Source organism: Perognathus longimembris, chromosome 2 (genome assembly GCF_023159225.1).
Source record: "Perognathus longimembris pacificus isolate PPM17 chromosome 2, ASM2315922v1, whole genome shotgun sequence".
NCBI classification, from domain to species: Eukaryota; Metazoa; Chordata; class Mammalia; order Rodentia; family Heteromyidae; genus Perognathus; species Perognathus longimembris.
In genome coordinates this window covers 115,213,188-115,232,050 of record NC_063162.1, presented here as the reverse complement: position 1 = coordinate 115,232,050, position 18,863 = coordinate 115,213,188, and the positions used below count along the sequence as shown (strand labels likewise).

The 18,863-nt window shown below is 41.8% G+C and overlaps 1 protein-coding gene across 3 annotated transcripts in view; it reads right to left on the bottom strand.

The window, feature by feature from the left end:
- Positions 1-17,810, bottom strand: part of Cdk14 (cyclin dependent kinase 14) — a 511,316-nt gene extending 493,506 nt beyond the window's left edge. For 2 of the 3 annotated variants that reach the window (XM_048339985.1, XM_048339984.1), the window contains exons 1-2: positions 17,339-17,810; positions 9,450-9,481 (exon numbers count right to left, since the gene is read on the bottom strand). In XM_048339985.1, coding sequence (XP_048195942.1) covers positions 9,450-9,481; positions 17,339-17,429 — 123 coding nt within the window. In that variant the 5' untranslated portion in view covers positions 17,430-17,810. The remainder of the gene's footprint in view (positions 1-9,449; positions 9,482-17,338) is intronic. The other variant, XM_048339983.1, reaches the window with a different exon arrangement.
- Between the last annotated feature and the right edge of the window lie 1,053 nt (positions 17,811-18,863).

Here is an 18,863-nt window from a genome sequence, read left to right as displayed (position 1 = left end):
ATCAGAAGACCTGGGCATAATAAAGTGCCTATATAGCTGGACCCACTTTGGATATGTTGAAGAAAATAATAAATACTAACTCAGCACAGAAAAAAACACATCCTAAGTCAGTTTTCCATAAAGTCAAGCATGTAAATGAAGGCACAACTCCCCAGGGAACACTCACCCCTTACAAGAAAAACTTCCTGCAGCCTGATGAGCTTGCCTTCCAGATGCTGGGTGCTTTCATTGTAATAGGACACAACTCAAGCTTTCAAGTTCTGTAACTCTCTGCTTTTGGTGAATGAGGAATATGAAAGTGACTAATTCTCCAAAATGTCATACATTTTGCATTTGGTGACATGTACTTCCTCTCTGACTCTTCACAACACTCCCCAGACATTCTAACCACTGTCTGGGACTAGACAAAATGACAGTAATTATATCTGCCATAATTAAGGAGAGGGTAAATTTAATCAAACATTTATACAAAGAAAATACCAAAGCACAGAAAGTTTTAAATATCTGAACATCTAAACTAACTTTCCAATGAGAAAAATAAGGAGGAAGTGAGATAGGTTCTTTTTCAAACCATTCAAAACTGTTGAATATAATGACTTACTGGATTTCTTCCATAATCAAAGAAGACTGTAGATTTCTGTGGGATAGGCTCACAGCATCTAATGTTGGCAGACATGACCAACATGAAAACATAACAGGATATAAGTGATGAGAAACCTTCCTATATGAGAGATTAAGGCTGAACCTCTGCCCAAGCCCAACACTGAGAGATACCAACAGTAAATCAGCCTGTAAATGACTTTACATTGACCTCTGTGAGTCTGACTAGATCTAGATTAAGGTAGAAAGAATATCCACAATCTGACACAAAACATGCATCAGTGAGCACTTGAGAACATCTTCGGGTGGTGGTGTTTTTTTTTTTTTCCTTCTGTTTTGTTTTCAGACAGAATCTTGCTGTGCAGCCCAAGCTTGGCTTGCACTTGTGATCTTCCTGCCTCAGCTTCCCAAGTGCTGGGATTACAGTTGTGTCCCACCATATATGGATAGATATATGGCTTTTTCAACAGGGAGTATTATGACAAGAAAGACATTTGGGGAAGACTGGAGTATAGGAATGAGACACAGAGATGGCCATGTACAAGTAAAGCAAGGACATGGAGCACTAAGACCAAGGAAGAAGAGCTTACAGAGATAAGAGCTATAAAACTGTTATCTCTCCATTGGACATGGCACCTGCTGATCTGATAATGCAGACACTAAAATAAAAGATAACTGATACAAGTGATAAAGTAGGTAGGAAGTAGATCACGTAAGGCCTTGAAAGCCAAGCCAAGAGACTGCACTTGAGATTGTGGCTAACCAAGTAGGAACTAGTAGAAAAACACAATGTGCATTTCCGACCCATCAGGCTGTTGGGAAGCAAGCAGTAGACAGGGAAGCCAGTTGGTAGACTACTACAAGCATAGTCAAGAGATCATGAAACTGCATATTCAAATTAGTAGTGGAAATGGAGATAACACCAGAAGCAAGGCACAGGCCAATGCATGGATGTGAGATTTGGAGAGTTTAGGATGGTATCGTGTTTCTGCCTCAGAAACTGTATAGTTAGGAGACCAATTGCCTAGTTAAGGTACAGGTCTGAGTAATAGAAGAATTAGTAACAGTTGGTGTGAACAAACCCAGATGACTGAAGCACTGGGGCAGAAACATCAGCTGGACATCTGGGTGTGTGGAGTTCAGAATGGAAAGCTGAGTCAGCCACATTGACTTGAGCATAATAAAGGAGTGTCCAAAACCGAAGGAGGGCCACATGACCCACTCAATAAAAGCATTTAAAAAACTAAGTGATCACACAGAACAGAGGGGCACAGTTATGATGGCTGGGGAAATGTACAGAAGCATGTGGAGCCCCTATTTGAAAAATTAAAAAGAGAAAGAGAAAATATAGGAGAAGAAATAAGGAATCAATTATATCCACCGAGTCGAAAGGAAGGTTTTAAACAGGAGAAACGGCACATCCTTCCTTGAGATTGGCAGGGGATGGGTAAGATTGGCACATCCTCCCGAGATTAGTGGGGGGGGAGAAAAATGGGGAACTGGCACTGAGAAAGGTATATGTATTGGGCAGGCAGCTAACTCTTGATATTTTAAGTTAACACTTAATGGGTTGAATTTTGCTCACTAAAAAAATCCTATGCACCGGGCACCAGCGGCTCACGCCTAAAATTGTAGCTATACTCAGGAGGCTGAGATCTGAGGAGCTCAGTTCATAGCCAGCCCAGGCAAGAAACTCCATGAGTTTATCTTCGATAAACTACTCAAAAAAAGCTGGAAGTGGCACTGTGACTCAAGTATAGGAATAGCCTTGAGCAAAAGAGGCTCAGGGACAGCACTCAGGCCCAGAGTTCAAATCCCAAGACCAGAAAAAAAAAGCCATATGTCCAAGTCTTAACCCCAGTATGCCTCAGGATCTTATGTAGGGCAAGAGGGGGTGGGGAGAGATTATTCCAGACACAATTAGTTAAATAAAGAGGAGGCCAAACTGCAGTAGGGTTTGTCTCTGAGATTCTTGTAAAAAGTAGAAAGTTAATCTCAGCAATCAAGAGGAATCAGAGGACAGCCAGGGTTACATAAAGAGACATTTGTCAGATAACTAGGGGGGAAAATGGCATAAAAAGACACAGGAGAAACATAGCTATCTACAAGTAGTGGAGGGGTGCCTGGAACCGATTCATCCCTCATAGACAGAAGAACAAACATGGCTGAGGAACTAACTTTGCCAACACTTTGATGAGACTTCTGGTATTCAGAACTACAGTATCTCTAGCCTTAGCTGAGGAGAGCAGGAAGGATTCAACAGAAAATGGGCCAGGGGCACACACACAGGAATGCAAGGCTGGAGATGATGAGTATATTTGCAGAGTGATGTCCATAAGCAGCTTCTGGCAGCAACTTGGTAAAAGAGAAACTAAGACAGCAGGTTAAAATTCAAGGCTGGAAGAGTAGATTACAAAAGAAGTACAATGGAGGCCACTGGGGATGCAGCCCAGAGAGTGAGTGAACAGGGGAGCAAACAAAGGAGGGTGGGGTTGTGGACTGGGTTGTGGGCTGGATGGTGTACTGGATAAGTGGATGAGGCAGGCCAAGAAGAGGCCAGGGCAAAGGAGAAGCCAGCAAAGATAAAGAAGTAGAGCAGGAGTGAGCCAGTTAAGAAAGACTGAGATTTAGTGCCTTAAATTTCTGACTGCCCCAGAAAAATGATCCATTTTCCACAGAAATGAAAAATGGGAAGACAAGAAACTCTGAAGCTGGAGTGCTGTGTTCCATGCATACATTATCTATATAGACTCTAAAAATGCCTGTGACAATGGCAGGGAGAAGAAAAGACTGAATCAGCTTCCACAGATCTTAGTAAATGGAAAGCAATACTCAAGAATAGACCCAAATGATCTTTGTGTGCATTCTGGCTTTTGGTTCTCATAGAAAAATCACTTTTGCATTTATCATCATAAGTATTATATCTCTGTACATACTAAAGGAATAAGAACTAGAAGCTAAGATCAGTGTACACTATCTCTGTCTCCAGAATTAGTATGTTAAACATAATAAGTGAGTGATCTATAAAATGTTCTTAGACCACTCACAGATTATAGACTTTCAAAAAATGTATTTTATATACATTGTCCAAGGAATGAAAGTAAAATAGGCAGAAAAAAGACATAAGTATTGGCAATATCTTGGGGTTCACAAACCTGAATAACTGAGCATAGCAAAATATAATTAGAAATAATTAGATTTTTCTTTTTTTGTCAGGGCTTGAACTCAAGGTCTGGGCACTGTCCCTGAAACTCTTTGTGCTCAAGGCTAGTGCTCTACCACTTGAGCCACAGTGCTACTTCTGGTTTTTGAGTGGTTAATTGGAGATAATAATCTCATGGGGACTTTTCTGCCAGGGCTGGCTTTGAACCTCGATCCTCAGATCTCAGCATCCTGAGTAGATAAGATTACAGCATGACCCACCAGTGCCCAGTATAATTAGCTATTTTTATAAACAAATATATGCTTGATTCTCTATATTATGTACCATAAACAAATGAAACTAGTATTTCAGTCACTAAAATTTTTATGCTTCCCATTAATAAACCTTGGCTCTTCATCCGAGCTTGTTTTATTTAATACAAGCATGAAGAGGAACTATACAATTTAACGTTTTAATTTGCTCAAAAAATTCATAAATTACTATAGCTTTGGACATATCTAACTATTTCTATGCACATATATTTTTAAATATATTTTACATTTATTTTTAAATATATATTTACATATTTTAAATATATTGTAATTGGAGCTTTTGTCTCAAAGTTATAAAAGTTTTCACATGTGGTAATTTTACACTGATATATTAATCATTCTTATTCTAAAACAAATCACTAAAAAATGCAACAATTCACTCAAAGTCACAGTATAACTATTGCCACTGTCTTAGGAAGCATGTGGCCCCTCAGGGAACATGGCCGAGACATTTTTGAGGACAACAGGCTAATAAGACATTTTAAAAAGTTCTGCAAGAGTATCATAAACATGAAATTCATACTTAACTACAGAACTCATGACCATGTTGCCAAAATACTATATCAAAGGCTGGGAATGTGGCTTACTGGTAGAGTGCTTGCCTAGCATGCATGAAGCTCTGGGTTTGATTTCTCAGTACCACACAAAGAGAAAAAGGCAAAAGTGGAGCCATGGGTCAAGTGGTAGAGTGCTAGCCTTGAGCAAAATAGGTTTAAGGACAGTGCCAGGCCTTGAGTTCAAGCCCCAGGAGCAGCAAAAAATACAGAATACTATATCAACTAAAACTTATAGACAAAGAACTGATCTTCCGCCACCTTCAATCTAGCTTGCTTCTCCAGAAATTACTTATTTAGACTTTGATTTCAAGCAAGTACTATGCAAAACCCTGAAGATCCCAGCACAACAAGTTGGAGAAGTGGAACTTAAAAAAAAAACAAAAGTTTTACTTGGAATAGTATTATATGTGATTAGTCCATCCAAGTGAAAAGTATAGATTGAGCCCATAGAACAAAAAACAATTTTACTTGGAATAGTCTTATATACGATTAGTCCACCCAAGTGAAAAGTATTGAGCCCACATAAATCTTCTAACATTTTAGTCAGGGCCCAAATACACAATGAATGAAAGTGGAAAATGATTAACATTAAAATGTCTTCTGGCAGGGCTGGGGATATGGCCTAGTGGCAAGAGTGCCTGCTTCATATACATGAGGCCCTGGGTTCGATTCCCCAGCACCACATATACAGAAAATGGCCAGAAGTGGCGCTGTGACTCAAGTGGCAGAGTGCTAGCCTTGAGCAAAAAGAAGCCAGGGACAGTGCTCAGGCCTTGAGTCCAAGCCCCAGGACTGGCCAAAATAAATAAATAAATAAAAATAAAATGTCTTCTGGGGCTGGGAATATGACCTAGTGATAAAGTGCTCACCTTGTATACATGAAGCCCTGGGTTTGATTCCTCAGCACCATATATATAGAAAAAAACCGGAGTGGCGCTGTGGCTCAAGAGGTAGAGTGCTAGCCTTGAGCAAAAAGAAGCCAAACAAAAACAAAACAAATAAACAAATAAAATGTCTTCTGACTATGTTAGGCTTCAGCAAAATTCCCTATCATTTGCCTTTCACATATAAATACTTTATTTCCAAACTCAATACTTTTATTTTCAAAAAGTTCACATATAAACACACTCACACACACACACAAACACACACACACAGCCTGCTGTACAAGAAGCATTAATACAGCACCTAAACATAATTATAAGCTGTTTTGAAAATTAGCAAAGATTTTTAAGTCAAAGAGTAAGTAAATCATTAAATCTACATCTTTCCCATCTGTTCATGATCAAACATTTACATACACTCTGAAGGAATCCTCTTCATGAATCAGGGAGTAGCAACTATTCCCCAGCTCAGGCACCCTCTAGAGAAGGCCACTCCTTGAGATAAGGAGCTTCCAGCTCATAAACAGTGAGTAATGACAGGGCTGCCACACCTTGCTGCATAGCTAGGAAATTGACCCAGTCCTCAAGTTTCAAGACTCCTATCTTGGATGTATTCTGAGACTACAATGATCCCCAACTCCAGGAGAATAAAAGTGGAAGTCACACATTCCAGAGAACTTCTACTGCTATCATCTGAAAATGAACAGATACACTCAGTTGTAGTACAAACCTGTAAGCTCAGCTTTTGTCAGACAAGAGACAAGAGTCTCAAGAGTTTGAAGACAGCCTGAGCTACATAGTTAACCACTACTACCACACACATACACACACAAACACACACACAGAGAGACAAAGCAACTCAGTTACTGTTTATGCAAACATATGTTTAGTGCTCTTCTCTGATATGAGAAAACAGTAATTGTATGTGGGTTATCATGTCGCTTAGAATTCTACACAGAAAGCGACAAGATCATAGTCCAACTGATTGATTTTGCAAATGAAAAAGCTGGAGTTAGTTAAATAACTTACCTATATAAGTAAAAGTGACATAAGAACCCCCACTGCCTGTCAATCACCTCCTTATAGTCATATAAATGGTCAATTGTATACATTTTCACATAAAGGTTTACGTAGAATTCTAGAGGAATCCATGAAATTAACTTTCCTAATAGCTCTAATTCTTAATTTCTCATTGAATCCTCCCATCTTTCTTGTAGCCCTTCCAACTACAAAACATGGATGTTTCGGTTAGGCTACCCATGATGAATGATTGATTGATGATGATGATGCATGGTGGTGATGGTGGTGGTGTGGTAGTGGGGGTGGGAGTGATGAAGATGGTGATGATGCTGATAGTGACAATGATGAAGACGACAATGCGAAAAGTGAGACTAGCCAAGCACAGGTGGCTCACACTTGTAATCCTAGCTACTAAGGAAGATAAGATCTGAGGATCATGGTTCAAAGCCAGCCCAGGCAGGAAAGTCTGTGAGACTCCTATCTCCAATTAAGTACCAGAAAACCAGAAGTAGTACTGTGGTTCAAGTGGTAGAGCACTAGCCTTGAGCAAAAAAGCTCAGAGACAGCACCCCAGGCCAGAGTTCAAGCCTCTTGACCAATAACAACAACAAAAAAAGAGGATAATACCAATTATAAAACATCTATTATATGTCAGCTATTGTTCTGGAACCTTGTCATATACTGTTTAATCCTCTCAACTACTTGAAGAGGAAGAAACTATTATTACCTCTATTTTAAGAAACCTGTGAAATAAGTGCTCAATTACTGATCATAGATTAGTTGCCTAAGGTTTGTCCCTAGCCAGGCTTTCATTACCACTTACTACCTCCCAGGTCCTAGCCCTGTGATTTCCCTTGATTAGCGAGAAATTACCCTTCCCCTCTCAATCTTAAGTCCTTTATCTGTGGGGAAATGACTTTTCACTGGTTTTTTCAGGCTTAATATTCTGTGATTTACTTTTTTGTGGTATTTAACCAATACATTGTGTACAAAAGAAGGAAAACACTGTAAAAGCTGAGGATGATTTTGCTCAAAATTACAAAATCCAGACATTTAACTGGGCTAAAGTGTCAGAATGAAATAAGAATAAGTGAGCAGTAAAAAGCTTCATAAACCTTTTCCTTTATTCACTCCTAATTTTATCTGGATTCTAGACCCAGGTATAAGTTTAGCATATATAGCAATGTCACAGGTAACACACACCCAAACAAGGGTGTTTTAATTCCTAAGAGAAGACAGCATATTGGGGCCTAAAAGGCAAAAGCAAGTATAATAGCAAGCTATAATGACAAAACATGGGAAAAGAAACTAAGACTGTGCAACAGTGGTTATATCTAGATAACAGGATTGTGAAATGTTTTTCGAAGTGCTTCTTTGCTTTTCTCTTCTTACAGAAAAGCTTAAGTTACCTCCATAATTAGAGGGGAGACCTATCCTTGTAAAGAGTGCCCGATATTCTCAGACAGATTTCTCCAAAGAAGAAAGAAAGTACTCTCCTGAAAACATCTCACCAACAGCATAGTGGAAATTCCAGAAATACAGGTTTGGAGGAAAACATCATTATTTCCTAGTATGGATGGCAAATAAAAGTATTCTATTGTTTCTGGTCTCAAGTAATTAAGTTTTAGAAACTATCCCAGGAACACTGGCAAGGGGAGTTGCTTTGGAGTCCAGGGCCTCGGCTTTGTAGAGCTGAGCCCAGGAAGAAAAGAACAGGTGCAGCAGATGAAGCAGCAGACCGTGACAGCCAAATGACGCTGGCCTCTTCCAGAAATCCCAGCCTGGAGCAGGTTCTCCCTGAGTGGACCTGCCGAGCACCAAGGACAGCCACATGGCCAAAAGGACACCCTCACATCACCAAAGTACTGCAGCAGGAGGATGAACAGAAGCCCAAATTATGATGGAATCTGCAAGTATGAAAACAAATGCACCCACCAAAACCAAGTGAAGGTATGCCTTGTGCAAGCTGCAGGGTTGCGCACTGTGGAGATTCCTCTCTGCTCATACATAAGCACATTCATTGTGCATACACGTGTGATCAGTCTACGACACACATAGATGACTGCAGCTATGTGTGGTTACACTGAAATACTTCACAAATAGCACTGTGAAGACAGCAATAAAAGGTCAGGCAAGAAAACAACTTATAGGAACTGGGAATGTGGCTTAGTGGCAGAGTGCTTGCCTAGCATGCACAAAGCCCTAGGTTCGATTCCTCACCACCACATTAAATAGAGAAAGCCAGAAGTGGCACTGTGGCTCAAGAGATAGAGTGCTAGCCTTGAGCAAAAAGAAGCCAGAGACAGTGCTCAGGCCCTGAGTCCAAGCCCCAGGACTGAGAGAGAGAGCGAGAGAGCTGTTCATTCCATGTGAACCCTTTGCCTTATTTGCACTGTTTTGTTGTTTGTTTTTAACAAAACTTTGTAGCAAGTAGATAAAGACAGACCTGATACAAACAGCAGGAGATCTAGAACAAGAAATGTCATCTAGTCCTTTGGGAGGCTTTGAGATAATACATGACATGAACCCCACATCACACTTTGATTCTGTGCAAGTGTGCAAGGAAGCCTTGGTGCCCACGTTGGTGCCTGACAGCTCAGGACTTGCCCTAAGTGAGCATAACAAGCTTTCTTCTCAAGCAGCACCACCACCAGGAAGCAGAAACACAACAAACACAACGCCACTGCCTTTCACTTAGGTTGTATACTGATTGTTAGCCAGGTTTCTGATGATCACTACAAAACACATTTGAGACTCTTTAAAATTTGAAAGTAATATAATGTAGCTGAACATTATCTCCATTTGTTCCTCATGGCATTTATTTTTTTCAGTTTCTAAGTGCAAAGTTGGACCCTACTGACTTTCCCTACAGTAAGTAAATATATCTAACATTAGATAAAGAAATTTAGCCTACCTCATCAAAGGTGGTGTCATCTTTCTTCAAGGCTGTAAAACAAAAAAGACAGGGTTATTGTAAAAACATCCCTAAGAGACCAAGTACCTACATTCTAGAAAACAGAAGAAGCAGCTGCAAAAGAAGTTTTCATTTCAGAAAGCAAAACTGTACCCCAACCAGAATAATAAGGTTTTGATACAAATATGAAAACTGCAAATGAGAGAATTGTACAGCATGCATCTTCATATTTTTCATAAATATTTTTCATAAATATGTAAATGGAACTGTCCTCCCAAATTGAGAAGGGTGGAAATCTTTATTTTTTCTCTTCTTTTGCTGAACATGTTTTAATGAAAACATAAGAGAAGGATAAAGTAATCTTAAAGAAAGTTGCCTTCAAATCCAGACTTTTGAGCGTATATCATCACTCAAACCACTCGTTAAGATGGCATCCTTTTTACATAGTGCCCTAAATGACATTTTCATCCTAATAGGAGTTTAAGTGGAGTGATTAAAGACCAAGCACATGAAATGAGCAGTGCAGAAAAAGACAGGATTCAGCTAGGTGCCGATGGCTCAAGCCTGTAATCCTAGCTACTCAGGAACTGAGATCTGAAGAATGCAGTTCAAAGCCAGCCACAGCAGAAAAATCTATGAGACTTTTGTCTCTAATTAACGAGCAAAAAGCCAGAAGTGGAACTGTGGCTCAAGTGGCAGAGTGCTAGCTTTGAATAAAAATTTCAGGGGCAGCACCCAGGCCCTGAGTTCAAGCCACAGTATGGGCACAGGACAGAGAGAGAAAGAGAGAGAGAGAGAGAGAGAGAGAGAGAGAGAGAGAGAGAGAGAGAGAAATAAATATAATCCAAACATTTTGATATAATAAATTTTATAGCAAAGTGTTTCCAAAGAAAACAATACATTTAAATATATATAGGAAGTTTTTTTTTTTAAAGTTTGATTATTTTCCTCTGGCAGTGTTGGGGTTAGAAATCCAGGCCTCATACCCAGCAGGCTAGGATTCTACCATTTGTGCTATACTCTGAGCCCTCAAAATGTATACATACATAGTTTTAGAATTTTATTTCTCTGGCAGGAGTAGGGGAAACTTTATTTTCCAAGGATCATTTAGCCTCTGGTTTCAGATGATACTGATGTTTATGTTGCTATGAAGAAAGCTCCGGGATTTATTAAATTTTGAGTCCTGCCTGTGGTTGCCTTGACAGGGATAGACCAAATAATTCTGAGGACTTTATATGGCCTGCAGGCCAGATGCTTCCCACTCCTGGCCTAAAGAGAAGAATATCACTTATAGTTGGCAAACATCTCTATCTAGTTAAATCCTACAATTACTTAGAATGCTCCACAGTGAAGGAAACACACAAAGTAGCTAATTTATCTGGAACTATTACTTGCAGAAATCATTCAAATTTACAGAACTGGGCATCAGCCTTTAACTGACATATACTAGGTAGTCTTAGCTTGGATAGAAGGGACTTGGGTAGCTATTAAGTGGAAAGCTACAGTTTAACAAAAGCAGTAGGAAGCAAATTATTGTGATAATTAAGCTCTGAGAAAAGTATTGTGCCTGAATGGAAGCGATCACATAATAGCTGTTTTTCATCATAAATCTGTCTTTTCAAAAAGATCAAGAAATATTTAATTTCAGTGTTGAGTTACAGGGAATGCAGGCTGGTTGAGGGAGATAAAATATGTCTCCAGGACTGGGGATATGGCCTAGTGGCAAGAGTGCTTGCCTTGTATACATGAGGCCCTGGGTTCAATTCCCCAGCACCACATATATAGAAAATGGCCAGAAGTGGCACTGTGGCTCAAGTGGTAGAGTGCTAGCCTTGAGCAAAAAGAAGCCAGGGACAGTGCTCAGGCCCTGAGTCCAAGCCCCAGGACTAGCCAAAAAATAAATAAATAAATAAATAAATAAATAAATAAATAAATAAAATATGTCTCCAAGTTTAATTTATTTGACCTAAAGTTTGAACAGTTCACTCCGAATGGACAATTAAGACAATGCTTTATGTCAGTCTCAAACGGCTAACCCTGCATTCAATTATGTATGTTTCATTATAAATTACATTAACTCTAGAATACCTATTTAGACAGGAAAGTATAAGATTCTAGTTGATCTTCCTAATAACCATATGTTCACAATAACTTAAGACCTAACCTAGAAGATTCTTTTGAAATCCAACAATATTACTAGATAGTTCCCTAACATCCTATTCCCTCAACCCAAGGAGTCTTTCACCTAATATACTTGACTAGTGAGTCCTTTATAAAGTACTAGTGACAGAATTCTGAATATAGACAAGTTGCTCCATTCAAAAAAACTAATGTTCTTGGGAAAAAAATGAACAACTCATTGATTTCAAATATCAAGTCACACATACACAATTAGATCTCGTTCATTTAAAAAGATTAATGAAGCCCACAAGGTATGTCTGTTGTACAAGATACAAAGCTACAGAAGAAAGGCTATAATTCAGAGGATAAAATTTTAACCATATTTCTCTAGCCATTATAAGAGTTCTGAAAATGTAGACAAGTGCTTTCTGAAGCAAAGTTGAACGGTGGATAGATGCCTTTGAAAATTGCAAACATGGAGTAATGATCTCGCCACCCCCCAAGTTGAGAAATGAAGAGTGCAGAAACCCAAAAATGTCTAGGACATTTAAACTGCCCCCATTTTGGTTGCCCAATATGTCCTGACAATTTTCCAGTATCATGGATTAAAAAAGTGGGTAACAAGAGGAGAAAATAAAAGAAATTACAGATATGTGTGCTAAGATAAGAGTAGAAAGCCAGATTCTCTCCTTTGCACAAAACTTTTAAGCCCTACATGCCATAGGGGATAATATATTTATACAAAGAAGTCAATTACTTAATTGAAATTGTCTATTGCTAGACTGACACTTTACAAAGTTTCTTCTATGTAAACCTTACCATAAAAAGCAGTTGATAGTGACAACAAAGACCAATTAAAGGTATCCTTGTCATATATTTTCAGGGCACTGATGAATAACTTCTGACCTAAACATGCACACAACATCTTTTTATTGATTACATTCCTTGACTGTCATTAATCATTTATGTAAATGTAAAACCACAACTGTTTTCAAGGATATCATTGTTATGCCAAGTCGCGAGAAGACCCCCAAGAAGGCCACCAAGACTCAGACGTTCTGAAATGCAAAAGCAAGGCTTTATTCAGGCGAGCTGCAACTCGGGCCTCGTCCTACCCACCGACACAGTGGAGGTTAGGAGGAAGCCCCAAGCTGCGATTGCACAGGGCTTATAAAGGCAAAAAACAAAGTTATAGCCATCAGGTGTTCAAGCAAGACAAAAAACAAAGTTACAGCAATCAGGTGTTCAAGCAAGCAAGATTAGGACACGGGAACAAATCTGATTGGCTCAGGGCTGGAGGCATTCTGGGGCTGTTAAGGTTCTTGACTGGCTGGGCCCTAATACGCTTGTCCTGGGTTTGTTCACAGGGCCTGCTTATCTCAGGTTCCTGTGCTAAAGTGGGGCCTGACTTCAAAATGGCTTTAGTCTGGCTCTTCAATCATATGATTTTGACTTAACAAAAGGGTATATCCTAAATCATTTAATATGATCTGGAATTCTATTCAGTCCTCTACTCAGACATTGCTCCCTCTAGAAAGTGTTCAATGCCCTCACCAAGATCAATGTCTCCCATTAAAATTCTTGAGGAAAGGAACAAGTCACACTGGCCACTAAATCTGAGCACTGCACAACACTTAGAGCATAGGAAGTCCTGATAACAATTTGAGTTAATGAGTCCCACCTCAATGAAGAAAACAGCATCTTACATTTTAAGAAGCACTAAAGTTTTGGCATATAAAAACTATTCATTATTCTCTTTTATGAAATAACCACAGATAAAATTTTCATTTTGTAATCTTCAAACTATTTTTTTAAATTTTCCAATACTGAGAATAGAACCCCAGGGCCCTGTGCATGTTGACAAGTGTTCTACCTACTGAGTGAAATTAAAATCTTTCAAAACTGCTTTGGGAAAGAATATAGTCCAATGGTTAATTTTGTGACAGAACTTGTGATCTCTTTTCTAACTGAACTGACTCATCAAATGACAACTGGACTATAGAATTACATAGTTGCAACAAAAGGTAATGAACTCGAAAACTCAGTGTAATCACGGCCTCTTTCGATTCCCTTCTCTCATAAACCACATCCTTTAAGGAAATTGTATATAAAGGTTCATCTCAAATATCGCAGAGCATAACTTCCTTTCTCTAGGAAAAGATCCAAATAAGTGTGAAGAAATGAATTCAAATAATATGGAGAAGCGTCAGCTTGACTTTACTCATACACTGGGTATTACACTTACACAGAACCTTGTGCAAGAAAGAGAAGGGGAGGAGGAAGAAAAAAGAAGTAAGGAAAATGAAAGAAACAATCTATATAAACCATTTAGCAATTAAATTGCTGTTTGTCCTTATTCTAAAAGTAAAAATAAAAACAGGGACTGGGAATATGGCCTAATGATGGAGTGCTTGCCTCACAAACATGATTCCTCAGCACCACATATATAGAAAAATCCAGAAGTGGAACTGTGACTCAAGTGGCAGAGCACAAGCCTTGAACAAAAAGAAGCCAGGGACAGTGCTCAGGCCCTGAGTCCAAGTCCCAGGACTGGCACAAAAATAAATAAGTACGTACATACCAAAAAAGTGAGTTCACTACACCAATTCCTAAATAAGTGATCACACTGACATTATTTAGCAGAAACCATAAATACTGAAATTGATGGTTGACTTTAAAATTCAATTACAGACATCTTATAAAAGAAGCATGGCTTTATTATAGTCACTTCTTGGCAAGCTGTCATAAATTATAACAGTGGCTTGAAAGCCAATGTGTTTTACTAGACCTTTATAATGTAGTCGTCTGAAATCAGCTGTATTTGGGTGGTGGTGACAAAGTCAGCTGATCTTTGTGTGAGCAAATTAAACATTAGCATTCCTAGTTCTTTTACTCAGAATGATTATTGTTAATAGTAAGCATTAATTGGTTATCACATACTTTCAAACACTGTCCTCATTTGTATAGATAAATCCTTAGTGCTTTCTTATAACTAAACAATGACACTGTACATTTTACCACACTAACCAACTATATTTTAGGGTCACACTAAGAAAGAAAAATAAAAATCTGTATATTCATTTTAAAAGCTATCTTTGACTAGTTAAAGGAAATGAATGTACTGTGGTTCATTGGTGTGTCCTACAAAAATAAACCACTTGGCTTTCTTATCTCCTCATGAAGTGCCAATAGGCTAAAAAAGAAGATATAGTAGGTAAATGAATTGGAAAGAATAACAGTCTCCAGTATTGATCTTCACCACATAATGGTGCATCAGATATTTTAGGCATTCTGTATAATTTATCTTCACAATAACCATATTGATATTCACAGGTGAAAACTCAGGAGATTAATGAATTACTACTGATTATCTAAGACACACAGCAAGGAGGGAAACGGGGTTCAAAGCCAGGCCTGCCTAACTCTAAAACCCACCTTGGTTTCATTCTGGTTATAGTAGAAATTAGTGGCCACCAGTTTGTCTTCCTCTTGCTTTCTACCCATATGATCAATTATTTTCAGTATAATAAAATCCCTAATAAAAAAGAACATATGGCACAAGGTATCCTATGTACTATGTCATTAAATGCCAACAACAAAACTAAGTTGTCCATGAAAAACTAAAGCTCTGAGAAGTTGAAGGGCCTGCCCAAGGTTGCTCAGTTCCATAGGGCAGCAGAAGGAATCCTGGATCATTTGACACAGCCCATATCCCTAGCTCATGCACTGCATAAAGCCATAGCAAAGCCTCAAGTAATAGCCTTGACTAGTCAACTAACTAATCAACTAGCCTCAAGGCACTTAGGCCCTCAAAACTCCATAAATCACCCAATGCAATCTCTACTTCAGGTTTTGAGGAAGAAAATAAATGGCTAAGAAAATTTGGTGGGTTTTTTCTCCTGTGATGCTATTTCTAATAGCTATATTGGGCTTGGTACACATACAGTACAACTGTAATCACTTAAAACTTCAATATCTCCTTTACATTATTCCATAAGATTTGCTATTCTGAACCATACTTCTCCTTCAAGAATAAATAATCAATTATATTTGCTGCACTGTACTGTTTCCTAGAGGGAGGATATAAAAATCCACTAGATCTTAGAAGATGATTTTTTTAAACAAGTTAGACTAAAAAGGAGTTTCACATCACTAAATCTGAGTAAGCTAGAAAATCCAATTAACTCTAATACCCCACTTGCCAGCACTGAAGTTAATCCAAATTTTACTGATTGTCGATCAAAATCTTGAAATTATTTAAACATAAGGAGTTCTGATATTAATGTCCTTGGTTTCTGACTGAGACCCAACTGTAATGAATTATTTAGCACAAAACTGGAGGGACTCCAACAGAGTCATTAGCATTAGTAAATATACAGTTAATGTGTTTTAGAACAGAGTTTAATGGACTCCAGGACGGGCCTGCATGATGGTTTGGGCGGGGGGCTAAAACATCCTTGTTAATAATGCACAGGACTCCACACCTCCCTCTCTCACACTCTCCTTGGTTTCAAACTTCATCCCTAGCTATGAAGAATGAAACTACAAATATCCCATGCAGGCACTAAGTAAAACCAGCACTCCTTACTGAAGTCAGCTTGGGAAAGATGACACTTTCATGCACCAACACAATGCATAAATCAAAAACAGTAACCCACTCCCTCCCCTCCAAAAAAAAGAGGAGTAGATTCTGTTCCATGTTTTCTGCCACTCGAACAAAGTTTGCTTTTCCAGTGAATGGGTGACACTTATTGGCACTCCAGGGTTTTATTTCAAGGGATTAGCACCATTATGATTAATCTCCATTAACACCTTCATTAACATGGATGACATGTAAAACAAAGGCCAGAAGGTTTCTTGAGCTCGCTGGGGGGGCTGTTTTCTGTGCCTGCAGGTTTCTTGGGCTGCAGGGCAGTTATCAATGAAAGTTGTGACAGTTGGGGAGGCCTCTACATCTGCAGGGTAAAAGGCGTTTGCTATAGGGCTCAGGGCACTGCGATCCTCCTGCCACTGGCCTGTGTCGTGGACTTAATTTTTTTTTTCTTTTCCAAGAATCCTAAACATTCTTTGGCTGGGCTTTTGTTAGTTAAGGACAACGGCCCCTGAGCTCTGGCAAACGGAACAAGTTCGGGAGCCTAAACGTCCAGACAAACTTCTCAGGAGCTTTTCGCTCCAGCAGCTGGACGACTTAAGACACTTGAAGACGAAATGACCAAACCTCGATTTCTAGGACTCGAGGTACGGAACAAAAGGTCCCACGGCATCTGTCCCACTTCCCTCTCGGCTGACTGTATTAAACAATACCAGGGCGCACACATCCACGTTTCGCAAATTTTCCTAAGCTAAATTATTCACGGAGTGCATAATTAACAACGCCTAAGCGTGAAAAGCGGGGAGGGACCAGGGCAGTCCAGGCAGCCCGATGGAGGTGGGGGCCGGTGTCCCCTCGTTTGTCCCCTGCGGGCGGGAAGACACAGCAGCTCGAGTGGCAGGAAGGTGGTGCCCAACTTGAAGGCTTGAGATGGTCCACCAATGCACCCCCAGATCCTGGGAAACGGGGGTGGGGGGTGTCTCTCCTTTTCGTCCCTGCCCTCCCTCGGGTCCCGAGCACTGTTGCCTCCATCCCCTGTTCGGCCGCTCACCCCGAGAGTAGCAGCGGCGGGGGTCGGTCCCGAGAGCGTGGCGGAGGGCGCGGGGCCGAGGGGCGGGCGCGGGGGGGGTGGGGTTCACCCGCCCGGCTGGACGCCGGGGGACCGCTCGCCACTCACCAATGCGGCTGAAACTCTCCGACAAAGTTCTCCGCAACTTCTTCATCTTGCCGATCTTCTCGGCCGGCTGCGATTCAATGAGGTCGCACATCTGGGCGACGCGGGGGCCACCCCCACCCGGGCAACTTCCCCCCAAACTGGTCCACGGAGCGGAGCGCAGACAACGGCGAGGGCGCGCGGCGCGGGGAAGGCGGCGCCTCCGCCGCCGCCGCCTCCTCCGCCTCCTCCCGCAGCCGGGCGGCGACGCGCAGGCGAGCGGCCGGCTCGCAGACTGCGCTCGGGCCTGGGCCGCGGGGCGGGCGAGCGGGCGAAGGCGATTTACGTGGTGCCGGGGACGACTGCGCTCGCCGCCGCCGAGGTGACCCCGCTCCGCGCCTCCACCGCCGCCGCCCGGCTCATTTTCCCTCCTTTGTAACCCGGAGAAGCGCGGCCGGCGGCCGGCAGGGGGGGAGCGCGGCTCTGGGAGGAGGAGGCGGAGGCGGAGGCGGGGGCCAACGAGGGATGGGGGGCGCGGGGCGGGGGGCGGGGAGGCCAGGTGCAGGAGCCGCGGGGCTCGGGCGCGCGGGGAGAAGTTCTCAGCGCCTAGTTGCGGGCGCTCGACAGAACCAGCCGCGGGGCACAACGGCCGTCCGCAACGTCCCGGTCGCCTCCACCGTCGCCCGGCCTCTTTCTCGGCGAAGGCCCCTCGAGGCGGTGCGACCCCCGCACTCCGAGTCCGCGTTCTCGGCGACTCTCCGGGACCCGCCGGCGCCCCCTCCCGGCCGCCCCGCGCCCTTTCCCGCACTCCCGCCCCGCCCGCGCGGGGACGGGAGACCCGAGACCGCCGCCCTCCAGGAGCCCGTCCACCCGCACCTGGGTTCGGGTTGTGCGGACGGAGGCGGTTACCGAAAGGCAAAGGGCCGGTTCGGCCTGATCTCGGTGTGTTTTCTCCTGGCCCCCAGTGTGTGGGAGCAGGGTCGCCCGGATTGAGGGCCTTTGGGACGCCTTAGACTTTGGTGGAGACTTCTTCCTCTGCCGCCTGAGTTTGCAGAGGACACTAGGAGGTGGAAGATGGAAAGGGAAACTGTTTTGTGGTTTGTTTTTTTTCTTTTCTAATGTCAGGTGCAGAAGCTGAAGCTGAGACACCTCCCCTCCCTCCCCCAGAAGACAGGCCGGTGGGTGACACTGGGTGATGGAACGTGGATGTGGGTGATGCCTGATAATGATACCTATGACGCTGTAAACAGTACACAAGGTCCCTGTCTAAGAAGTCGTGATTTTTGCCATTCGAGGCGAAAAGATACCAATTTCCTTTACCTCATCTCAAAAATGAACTTCTACAAAGAGGATGGGAGACTTTGTAAAATCCTAGGACAAACTGTTCAGGCAGCAAACACACATCGTCTTTATTCTAATAAACGTGGTTCTGTAAGAACTCCAAATGTCAGTCTCCCTGGGGAGAGGGGAGGAAGAAGGGGAGGGCCTGGATGTGCTGATTTGGGGCCAGCAAAGTCCTTATGAATAGAAATGTTAGTAATCTTGAGTC